At 43.7% G+C, this 12,193-nt stretch overlaps 1 protein-coding gene across 2 annotated transcripts in view; it reads left to right on the forward strand.

Moving 5' to 3' along the window:
• The window catches only part of LOC115171336 (transcription factor 20), a 28,921-nt gene extending 17,081 nt beyond the window's left edge, over positions 1-11,840 (forward strand). Inside the window, exons 2-6 of one of the 2 annotated variants that reach the window (XM_029728051.1) lie at positions 377-8,892; positions 9,075-9,168; positions 9,334-9,383; positions 9,653-9,753; positions 10,111-11,840. In XM_029728051.1, the coding sequence (XP_029583911.1) occupies positions 1,501-8,892; positions 9,075-9,168; positions 9,334-9,383; positions 9,653-9,712 (7,596 nt within the window). In that variant the 5' untranslated portion in view covers positions 377-1,500 and the 3' untranslated portion in view covers positions 9,713-9,753; positions 10,111-11,840. Of the gene's footprint in view, positions 1-376; positions 8,893-9,074; positions 9,169-9,333; positions 9,398-9,652; positions 9,754-10,110 lie in introns of both variants that reach the window. The other variant, XM_029728050.1, reaches the window with a different exon arrangement.
• The last annotated feature ends 353 nt before the right edge of the window (positions 11,841-12,193 follow it).

Raw genomic sequence — 12,193 nt, forward strand, 5'->3', positions numbered from 1 at the left:
AACAAGTGCCCTAATACCTGTGTGTTTATTTACATAGTAGTTACATGGGCAGGTGGGCCTGTAGTGTAATTACAGTATGATGTTATAAAGTTGGACATGTTGACACCTGATTTAATTGTATTGCAGATTATATGTGACTATTTCTACAGTAAGATCTACAGTTAGTACAATACTAAAATAAACCATGTGGCATATGTTAAGGAACACAGTGAGAAAGAGTAATGGGTTATGCAATGGTTAACAACAAACCCACTGTACTTACTTTGTCTACAAAAACCCACACAGCATTTTTGGATGTAATAGCCTATGTACAGTATAGGCTATGTGGTCGTTGTGGCACACACAGTTATTTTTGTTTCTTTTTCTGTTCTTTCAGATTTCCACAGGACTCCTGTAAACAACTGAAGAGAGATGGACTCACATGGATGGAAATACTGGAGAGAAACTGCAAAAGAAAAACAAGAAGAAGCTGATTAAATGGAAACCTTACTTTTGGAAATTGGTATGGGAGATGGTCAATTTGAATAATGATTGAAAGAAAAAGAAAATAAGGTAAGACAGGAACATGGAGATATAGAAGAGCACCAAGATAAACACTGGTGAAGAAGAACTCAAGTTGGGGGAAACTGGGGACCAAAGACTTTTCTACAATCCAACTGCATACGTCAAAAATCTAAGGGAATGCGAAAAAATGAAAAAAAGTATTAATCTCAACAAGAACACACAAATATCAGTGGATTTTTTTCCCCTTTTGGTTTGAGACATTTATTTGATGAAAGTATTGGTTAGCATTTCTAAGGCTGTTTCTACACAGGTACTAGCCAAATACATGCAAACCTACATGAGGGAAGCATTATTGTTTCACATAGGCTACTCCTGCCAGAACTGAATAATTTCTGCAATGGCAGTCCAGAAGTCTAAAAGGCAGTGACTCAGTTACTCTTGAGAAGTTTTTGCACATGGGACACCATTGAATCCCACTGCAATTTTATCTTAACTCTGTTTGCCTGTGCTCTTATACAGTGGAAAGGACATTGAGGCCTATTATTTCAAGTGCTGTTGTCTCTCTTGCACTTGATATTTTCACATTTAGTGCCAAACTGCAACATCTGTATCATATCTTTTTAACATTGAAATCGCTACTACATTTAGTACAAAAAAACTGACATTTTGTTGTAATTTGAACACAGCTCTCTAATTATTACAACTATAATGGAGTTACTCTACATCAGCAGCAGATTTCAGAAGTTCTTTGGAGTTGCATCTAATTGAAAATTATTACTAGTCATTTTCTGCTCAAGCATTCAGTATTTGCTTCATCTTCAATTGCTGCTACAAGTATGATAAAACATTTGTGATAAAGTCACTTGCTTCAACTCTGCTGGACTTTGTTAGACTCTCCACCATTTAACTGCAAGCCTACGAAGTCAACTGACACAGTAACTGCCATTACGGAACAAAAAACATTCCCTCAAACAATTCATAAAAATCCATCAAAACATGCAGAATTTCCCCAACAGTCCAGCACCTCCAGCTCTTCCTCCTGGATTTACTAGTAGGGGTGGAGGTGGCTCCTCTTACCCACCACAGTCAACAGATCCCCAGATATCCCCAAGGATGACAGACGACTACACTGGGATGCAACAGCAAACACCCCCAAACCCTCACAGTCGACACCTACTCCATCGAGGGCACCACCACCCTAGTCAGGCTGGCCATATGCTTGCTTATGATGCAAGAAACAGAGCTGGGGAATCATCACACGGTAATATTCACAGTGGCAGTAGTAGCAACCCTTACCAAAAGGAAACAATGGATTATTATTTTGCAATGGGTGGAAAGGACAGACATAGAAGAGGAGGTATGGCATATGGGGCAGGTTTTGGGTACTCAAATATGGATGGACATATACCTCAGCAATACAGACAAACTGGAACTAGCTCCGGATTGTCCTCCGGGATGATGTCTCCCTATCCTTTGGACTATGGTTCGACGGCCGTCTCCGGTGGTAGTAGCAGTGGCAGCAGTGGTGCTGGAGCATTTTCCCCCTCCCATCAGTACAAAATGGGTCAGAACCCTGCTATGCAGCCAGCATCAGGGCCTCAGATGCAGCACCGCCAACATGGACAGAATTACCCTGCCCATCAAGTTCTGCAACATGGACAGCAGCATAGGACTTATCCCATCTCTGGACACAGAATGCCTCCACAGTTCTCACACTACTCCCCACAGGGTAGTGCATCCACAGGGTCATCAGGAATGTACAGCTCCCCACCACAGAGATATCATGATGGGGCCAGCAGTGGTGGTGGATTTGAACCTAAAGTCAACAACTCTCCTAATATGAACTCTAATTCAAACTCAATTTCAAGTTCAGCTACAACAAACAATGTTGGATCACTGGAGAATGTTGCAAAGAGTTACCACTCTTCAAGTTATCCCTCATACTCCCCACAAACTCATCCACTCCACAAACAAGCCACCCTCCAGCACCGCAATTCTCAGCACAATTTAGGAATAGGTTATGACAACTCTCTCAAAATGCAGCATCATGCCCCTCCACCAGGTTCTGTATACTCTAAACATCACCAATCCACCAATCCCGGAATGCCTCAACAACCGTGTCAAGAAATGGCCAAATCGCCAATGCACTCTCAACCCCAACAGGGCCAGATTAACCAAAACTTCAGCCCTATATCTAACCCCTCTCCAGCTGCCTCTGCAGTGCAGTCTCCCAGTTGTAGCTCCTCACCTTCCCCGTTGATGGGTGTCTCAGAAGGTCATGGAAACCCTTCATGTCCCCCACATGTTCCATCACATCCTCCTCCCCCAAATCCTCGTAGTTGCCGTGGTCGGTTATTGCAGACTATGCCTCAGTTGAGTCCAACACCCAACTCCAACAGCAGCATCAGTAGTTGTGGCAGCAGTGGCAGTAACAAAGCTACTGGTCTGAATACAAGCGCTGGAGGTGGTCACTTAGTCTCAAACCGAAGCAGAATTGCTGCAGGTACAGGAAAAGGATCACATGAAGAAGGGTCATCCTCGTCTGTCTATTCATCTTCTCCTCTTGACAAACTCATGCAAGATCCTGGCTTGAACAGTCTAAATGCGTTGACATCACAGGTAGCGAATTTACCCAATACAGTGCAACATATGCTTCTCACTGACACATTAATGTCACATAGAAGGGGGAAAGATGGACAAAGTCAAATGCTGCAGGCATTACAAGCCATTCCCTCTACTCAACCAAGGAGTCGAAGTGTCAGTGCTGCCTCAAGCAGTGGGATAGGTGGTGGTGAAGGTGCTAGCTCTGAGGCTGGAGGTGATGAAGATTCCTTTCTGGTGTCCGAAAGAGTATCATCAAGGGCCAAAGAGGAACGAGATGAGCCGATTTCTGTGGGGGAAAAATCTAGAATGCGGCAGATGAGTGGCGCAAGCAGTGGATCAGAACCAACTGGCTACTATCCTCCTCCATCTCAGAGTCAAATGTCCATGGGTTCAAGTAAAAATCAATCCCATACTGGAAAGAGGGATCAGGGTTCACAAGGGAAGATGATGTTCACGGAATCTTCTACAAAACAATCTCTGAATCCATCAGATGTTTCTGAAAGAAAGACAACTGAAACCCGGACACCTTCATCGTCATCTCCCTCCTCTGCTCCTCAATCTGCTGAGCCTGGTCCATGCGTACATTCTCACCCTCCCGTTTCCTCTACTCCCTCATGCCCCATTCCCCCTCCTGCTCCTCAGTTCCACCCAAACTGTGTTTCTGAGCCTGGTGCCACTGATGTTAATACTAAAAATGGGCTTAGGAAAACAAGGGAAATTAAATATGAAGGAATTAAAGATGAAAGTGGAGGGATGATTGAAAAAATTGAAAAAGGCCCCCATGGAGAGCAGACCCGAGAGGGACACATGCGACCCGATGGGCAGGACAAAGAAAATAAATTGGATCGATCTTCCTTGCGTAACAAAAAGGCCGATGAGAAGGACGGAAAACGATGTAAGACACGAGATTTGGACAACTCCAGTCAAGATCAAAATATTGAGGAACAGCCAAATGCTGGTGGAGTGGGTGTTATTGTGTCAACTCGTTGTGAGGTAAATAATCCAGAAAAAGCTACACATGCACAAGACAACTGCATAGAGGTGAAACATTCAGACAGCTTCTTTAGAGAGTCTAGTCGTCATAATGGGGAGGAAGGAATGGATTTGAGTGTATATTCCTCTCATCATGAAGTTCCCCAGAAATCTAACTTTGGGCGTTCTGTCCCTCAAAATCATCCCCCCTCAGGTCCTCAAAAATATGGTTACCAAGAGTCACCACATGGTGCTGCCATGGGTTTGAAGAACAGGGGGAGACCTATTCCAGGGAGTGTAACGGGATCAAATTCAAGGTATCAAGGCTTCCATCAGCCAAAGCCCAATTATGGCCCTGAACACACCAAGGATGTCGCAGGTACTACAGTTGAGGGATCAGTGAGGAGAAGAGAAGGATCAGGTGCAAGAGGACATGATGATAATTCTCAACTCCAGCATCCATTTCCAAGCCTCTTGCAGGAGGTTCTACAGGGTTATCACTTAGACCGACGCTATGGGCGATCTGAACAGGCACTAACTGCCCATCTCCAGGCTCAAAATATGACTCGGCAACAGTACCAAACCAGGCATCCTTATGGCATGGCTGAAAGTATGAGAACCCAAACTGGAGTTGGAGAGGTCACTTCCCACCCCTCCCGAATAACCAGCCCTGGAAAGCCTCTTCAACTAAATCAGCGCCAGGGGCCTGGATCTGATTTTGTACCAGAATCACCTCAATCCTCCTTGAGGTCTGAAGGAGTAGATACTAAGGGATCTCACAGTGCTTCTTCAGAGAAAAATAAAATGGCAACACCGCAGCGTCACCCCACCCATATGCCACAGTCTACAGAGTTTTTGTCTGGACCTCCACCAAAACACATCAATTTAGCTGACTACTCGTTACCTCACAGGAAACCCCCTTCAGGTCTGCCCAGCTCATCGTCAGCTGTACAGGAACTCCTATTGCAGGAAACAGAGCCGCTAGCAGGCAGTGTTGGAACCATAGGTCAAATTGAGTCTCAAATGTTGACGTCCTCCCTTTTACCTCCATCTAAAGAGCGCCGCTCTGTTATATGTGATGTTTGTCCCAATCGCCACAGTACACCAGAAAGGGATGGGGAACGTGAAAGAGAGCGGGAAAAAAGTCCAATTGGTGCCTCTGTGATCCAACTGCCATCAACAAATGATCTAGGGAACAGTAAGGAGATGGGAGATAAAAAAGAGGTTGGAGTGAAGGTAGCATCAAAGGACACTGCAGAGGCTGTCCATCATAGTGGTCTTACAACCAAGGAAACCGATGTTGAGCATCATAACAAGGCTTTACACCCATCTGTGGTTATGAATTCAGAGCCTCTTAGAAGAGGTAAGATTGATTTGACCACCACCATGCCCTCTCGACATCTGCAGCAAACCTCTCACTATCCCTCTACCACTAACCCTCTGTCTCCACCATCAAGACGTCAGTCATACCCACATGGTGTAGATTTATCTACAGGGCATGCCAGTGGCTTTCCTGGTTCCAGGTTTGGTGATACAAGAGAGGGCAATATGATGCCACGTAACCCCCATTTTCACAATCCCTACCACTCACCCCAAGTTCAATTACAAAACCCACAAGCCGCAAACAAATTACAAATGTATACTCACCTCCATGCTCATGACTTGGATGACAGACTTGATTGGGCAGCTACCATTAATAGACCCACCAAGGATATGATGCAGTCCAGTACTTCTCCAGGTAGACATAAACTCAGTCATTCAGAGCAGAGACAAAGGATGCAATCTCCAACTGACATTTTGCACAATCGCCAACCATTCGCTAAACAGCAAGTTCCTCATCAGAACACTTACTATGACATGAAAATGTGGGAGTCAACACACTCTGGTAGAGCGAGTGTAGGGATGTTGGAGGGGGACCCTTACCAGAGAAGTCAACAGCCACCTCCTGCTGCTCCTCTTGGGTCTGTTGCCCCCCAATTGGTTCCAACAGCTTCACCAGTCTCCAACATTCTTGAATCACCTGTCTCCCAAGTGGTTACAGAGGACATCTTTAAATCACTCCATCCAACACCTACACCTAATTCCATGAAAACAGTTGGTCACAGTATTGGTGGCAATGTCAATTCCGTGATGCCACAGAGCCATCGACCAAATAAAACTGGGGGTTCTGGGGACACTAATCCATTAATGTTGAGGAGGAGAGTTCGATCTTTCATTTCCCCTATCCCTGCCAAGAGGCAGCATCAGGATGTATCACAGCAAAGGAGTGCCCCTAGTTCATATCACTCACCTTTGGCCTACTCTGAATCCAGCCTCCAAAATGACGATGACTCATCCAGTTCAGATATAACTACACTTGGTTCACCTAATACTCCTTGTCCCACACCTGGACAAAGCACTTATTCACAATCCTCCTCACCTGTTCAGGGTAAAAAGAGTCTGCCTCAAAGAAAAGGGAGAGGTTTGAAACTGGAGGCTATTGTTCAGAAAATTACACCAAATGTGAAGAAATCTACTAACAGCGGCCATGCCGATGTTGACTCAAATGATTTTGCTGGATTTTCTCACACTGAAATGTCACAGTTTACTGACACACAGGACGAAGAGGAATGTTTACCTTATCTAGATGAAAGTCTCTCATTAAGTGACATTATGCCCTACAGAGGGGTTGATGAGACTGGACTGTTACCTCCCACCGCATACCCTTGTGATCCTCACCAGACATCACAAGTTCTTAAACGTGGCACCACAGGAACTGTTACAAGACCTTTGCAGCCAGACTTTGACTTTGGGTTAGGGACTGCAGCATCTAGTACTGGTGATAGAGATAAAGAGATACCTGCTGACTTCACCTTGTTAGGGCCCTTACCCCCACCTCCACCACTACCTTGTCCAGTACAGGGCTCCCCCCCACCTTCTTCATCTGCCTTGTCTGATATTCAACATTTCACTAATACTTACCAGCAACTTGAGACTCGAAGAGGTGAACAATCTGCTGCTAACCTTCTGAGACAAAAACTTGAAGAAACTGGGATTGGATTTGAGGATTACAGTAGGAGTGACTATTATGGAACCACCCCACCACACCACAGTCAGGCTCAAGGGCACTTACTAAGACAGCCACATCAAACTTCTCCAAGGTCATCTTTGGCAATGACAGGGTCACCACAAGATTCCAAACAATCAGACAATTCTGTACCCAAAGGCTATTTCCCATCAGGCAAGAAGAAGGGAAGGCCTGTTGGAAGTGTGAATAAGCAAAAACGTGCTCAAGCCACCCAGGCCCAGGCACAGAATGTGAGCCCAAGTGCTCTGTCTGGCCCACCCATTCAATCTCCTGCAACTGTTAGCCCACAGGTAGCCCCAAGCCCTAGCACTACAGCCTCTGCCTCATCAGTCACTCCTCCGACTGATCAGAAAATGACTCCTCCTGAGATTCCACCAGTCTTGACCCAAGCAGTAAAAGTGGATGCTGAAAGTGAGGACACTCAGCCAGAGACGGAGGTGAAATCAGTCTGCCAGAAACAAGGGGGGGTGAAAGACGAGAGTGAGGTGGTGGGATCAAGAGGCAGGCAGAGGAGGAGAAGAAGAGGAGTAGCAGCAGCGGCGGCCAAAGATGACCTGGAGGCGGCTACAAGAGCAGGGGAATATTTTGATAACAGCAGAGTTTTACCTGATAATAGCAAGTGTGCCTTTGCTCCATACATACATGTGGAGAGGAAAGTAGCTGAGATAGGAGCCGTGTGCACAATTGTGAATGGTGAAGAGGAAAAGATGAAGGGAGAGCGTGGAGCAGTTGGAGGGAAAGCAAGCAGTAGTGGTATTGAAGCTCTTTTGACCTCAGCTCTTTTGTCTCAACTGCCTAGGAGAGACGGAGAAATTGAGAGGGTCAAAGAGAAGAGGGAACTGGAGGATGTAGACTCTGCCCTCCAGGCAGGAAAGGTTCTACCTTCATCTGAGTACCTTCTACCAGGCCCTGTGATTACTGAATCCATTCATTCTGGCCGTCTTCTCTGCTGCCTGTGCCAGAAATGGGCCAATTACAAAAACCTTGGGGATCTCTATGGACCTTACTACCCTCCTGAATATGCTACAAGGCTTCCCAAGAATCAGCCCCAGATTCGACAGAGTCTTGTAACTACTGGGATGAGTAGAAATGTGCAAAATCTAGACACCATTTCAAATGTGTTGACCACCCAGGGCCGTGAACTACAAGATGTGCCAACTATCAAGTCCTCAACTTATAGTGATTGCATGTTCAGTCAAGAGACAAATACAACTTCCCCTGCCACTGCTGTTGGCACTGCCTCTCCAGCAGGTGGAGGGGAGATGCTTTATCTGGCCAGCAAACTTGCTAAAACCACGACCAACAAGACAACAGTTCTTAAGTGGGACATGCCTCCAGAGTTAAAACCAGTTACTGAGCTAAGGAAACAACCCGAACTTCAGAATGATCCCACTTACAGTCAGCAAAACCAACCATGCCAGCAACAGCAGACAGAAGACACTCAACAAAGGCCACAACACAGAAAGCTGACCTCGCACCCGAGATTTAAAAGGAGACAGAAATCCAGTGAGGATTCCCCAAGAATGGTACCATCCAACAGCAAAGCCTCATTGCCATTCCAGCCTCCTCCCCCAACCTTGGACTCCCTTGGGCCTTTGGCACAGCTGGCCCAACTTCCTCAGATGCCTATAGACCCAGAGGAGCTGTGGGTGCATGAGGCATGCATGGTCTGGACCAGTGGGGTTTACCTGGTCAATGGAAGACTGTATGGCCTACAGGAGGCACTAGATGGTGCCAGAGACACAGTGAGTAATCTTTTTTGTTGTTGATGTCTATACAGTATACAATGTAATGATATTGGTTGCTATATAGAGATTTTTTTCAGCTCAATATACCTAAAGCAGTTCTCAGAAGTCCACAGTTCTAAGTTTAATCGATTTTTGCACTTTCTTCTGTTATTCTCTATGTTATGTCTGTCTGTGTTCAGGTCTGCTCATATTGTGAAATGGTTGGCTCAACCCTTGGCTGTTACAGCAAAGGCTGCACACTGAGATATCACTACCCATGTGCCATGGATGCAGGTAAGAGCAGCAAAACAGTTCCTCATTACTCATATGCTGTGCCCTAAACCTTACCTCCCACTGCCTACTATAACTATAACAATAGTACCCAATTATATTGAGTGTTATAATTTTCTGAGTTGATGGTTATGTCATTTGTATCACTTTTCCTTCACCTCTCCTCAGACTGCTCTCTGAATGAAGATAACTTTTCACTACGATGTCCGAAGCACAAGGTAAAAAGGGAGAGGTTGGTTAATATATAATTCCTAGGGAAACCAAATATTTGTGACTCTTCATTGTGTTAATATATTTAAAATTCCTTTATTTCATGTGCCACTATAGTTATTAAGAAACAAAATGATGCCACTATAGTTATTAAGAAACTAAGTTATGTTACTATAGTTATTAAGAAACTAAATTCTGCCACTATAGTTGAAACTAATTACCACTTGAATTACCTTCTCTCCTTTGCACCTCCCCCACCCCCTCTTATATTCTGCAGTTTCCCCAGAGCAGCCAGCCAGCTAAATCTGTGTACCTTGAGCAGTCTGAAAGAGGCTGAGAGAGACACTGAGGAGGAAGAGACGCAGGAGTATAGGATCGGTAAGTTTTTAAAAGGCAGTGGTGCGACGTTGCAACTCTGAAGGATTTGAAAAGACTAATATTTGTTTGAGACTGAGCACCCTGTTCTATTTGTTTGTGTTCATATCCCCCCCAAATGATCCTCAAATTAGCAAATTGTTAAACCAAAAAAAGTGTCTGTTAAAGATGAAGCCAAGTATTTATTAGCCCAGGGCTGCTTATTATTTTTGTTTATATCATAAGCTTCAAGGTAGCATAAAGTTAAAAAATAAAGTATTCTGCTCATCATAGATTTGGAGATGCCCACTGTTTCGACCACACACAGGGTTGTTTAATCCCTGGTGTCAATACACACTTGCTTTTTGTATCCTTTCCTAGGTATGCTTGGACGATGAGGATTGTCAGTGAAACAAACAGCCCTAAACAGGATGGGACGTGCATCTTTTGACGGATGGACTATGATGACGGAGAAAAAAGAGGATTGTAACATTTCTGAACAGGGATTAACTTAAAAACATTTAAGAAAAAGAAAAACTCCTTACTTTAAAAAGAAAAACAGATCAAAGCAACGCTGAGGAAGACTAAAAAGGAAGACCAAGGTGGGACAGAACGAGACATTGCGAGTGACGGAACAGAAAGGAACTTCCTCTTAAAAGAAACAAACAGCCTCTCTAGGCAAACTTTGCATTTCTGGAAATACCTTCAAAATCTTCTTTCCATCATGGCTCTAGTCATTTTATTGATCATGTTTTTTTGTCCAAATGTTATGAATCAGAGTATTCGGAACAACCCACCCAGAGGACTATAAGAGAGCGTTGGGGTGAAAAGTTGACATTATAGTTGGAAGGAAAGGAGAGGCAATGTATCTACTTCATGTAGTATTTTATCATAACCTTCATAATCATTATTTTAGTTATCATTATTATTTTGTATCTGCATCAGTATTTACTGAAATGGATGTATCTCCATTTATATTTTGTCAACATTTATCAAACATCGGATATTTTATCATTCCTGGAGAGGGAGGTGCCAGAATGACATCATTTGGAATGTCAAGGCCGAGTTGCCACAAAGACATTGTTGCCTTGGAGAATGGACATTTGTTGCCTTTCAAAGTGCGTATGTATAAGAGTGAATGTGTGTGAAAATGTGGATTTGAGTGTCCATTTTTGGTCCTTTGAAAAGTGTTCTTATTTTTCATCCTTGGGGTTTTTACGGTACAGATAGTATTCATGAAAATCGAATGGACATGATCTTATTTTTCAAACAAAATATTCATAATGTGCTGAGAGAACAATTGAACCCTGACAGGAGGAGATCACAATATTGACTAATGCATGCCTGCCATCTTTGACCATGTGGATTGGGAGAAGACGTCACTTGACAGGTAAACCAAGTGTTTTCGTTGTGGTGGACCCTGTTCAGTATATGGGTGGGGTTTTATGTGAAAAGAAAGTCACATTTGTCTGACAAAATTCTAACGAGCATTACCAAAACCTTTTGGAATCTAGAGGGTTTTTGGAATGACTGGGACTGGGAGTCCCCACCTTTACTGTGGAACGAGAGTCAGTATATCCTGAGTACTTTAATAGGTTCATTTCTCAATGACACTTAAGATATGGATCAAGATATGCTAAATGCATTCAAAAGAAGCGTTGCCATAAACTAAAAAAGTGAGTCGTACGTGGTGTTGTCTATCATTTTTTATTATTGTACTTGTAAAAAAAAATGTTGAACTGAAAGAAAACAAGTATGATATTGAAAACATGCTGTATTAGAAACCTGTCAATATGTATATGAACTATGAATACACTTACTAAATGCTTCAAAGAATGCTATCCTTTTGAATATTTCACATTGTACTGTTGTCCAATTAAGCCATTCATTTTTTTAATTCAAACTTAATTTGTTTTTATTGGAGAGGAAGATCCTTTCTGGGTTCTCAGCCCAATAGACTCTCCTTTCATTCTGTCATTCCTTTTCTTCTCAGTCTCTTTCTCTCTCACACGCACACACTCTTCTCACTCCTGCTGTGTCTTAAATTGTGTACCGCTGACAGTGAGCCTCAGGTTCACTATATTCAAGTGAGGATTAAATCTGGCTCCACATATCAGACCCAAGTGTGAGTGATGCGTTCAGTCACAAATGTCATTCAGAAACCAAATGTCAGAAATGTGCTGAGAATTGTGCACTACGTTTTGGTTGAAGCATGGTCGCCATATTGTCTTAAAAGTAACACATTTTTGAGTTATGAGTGTCTGTCCCTCTGCATGTCTCCTTGAAATTCAGTAGGGATGCTAGTATGTGTTTTGACATCATGGTGTTTTGAGTACTGTACTGTATGTTTCATCATGGATGTGTGTTGTGTAGTTCTGTTTTTTCCTTAATGTCGATGAAGAGCTCCTTGTGGTTGGAGCCAGCTCACCACTTTCCTGAAAACCCCAAGGGCTCGATTCAATCT

The sequence above is a fragment of the Salmo trutta genome, chromosome 32, assembly GCF_901001165.1.
Source record: "Salmo trutta chromosome 32, fSalTru1.1, whole genome shotgun sequence".
Lineage (NCBI taxonomy): Eukaryota > Metazoa > Chordata > Actinopteri > Salmoniformes > Salmonidae > Salmo > Salmo trutta.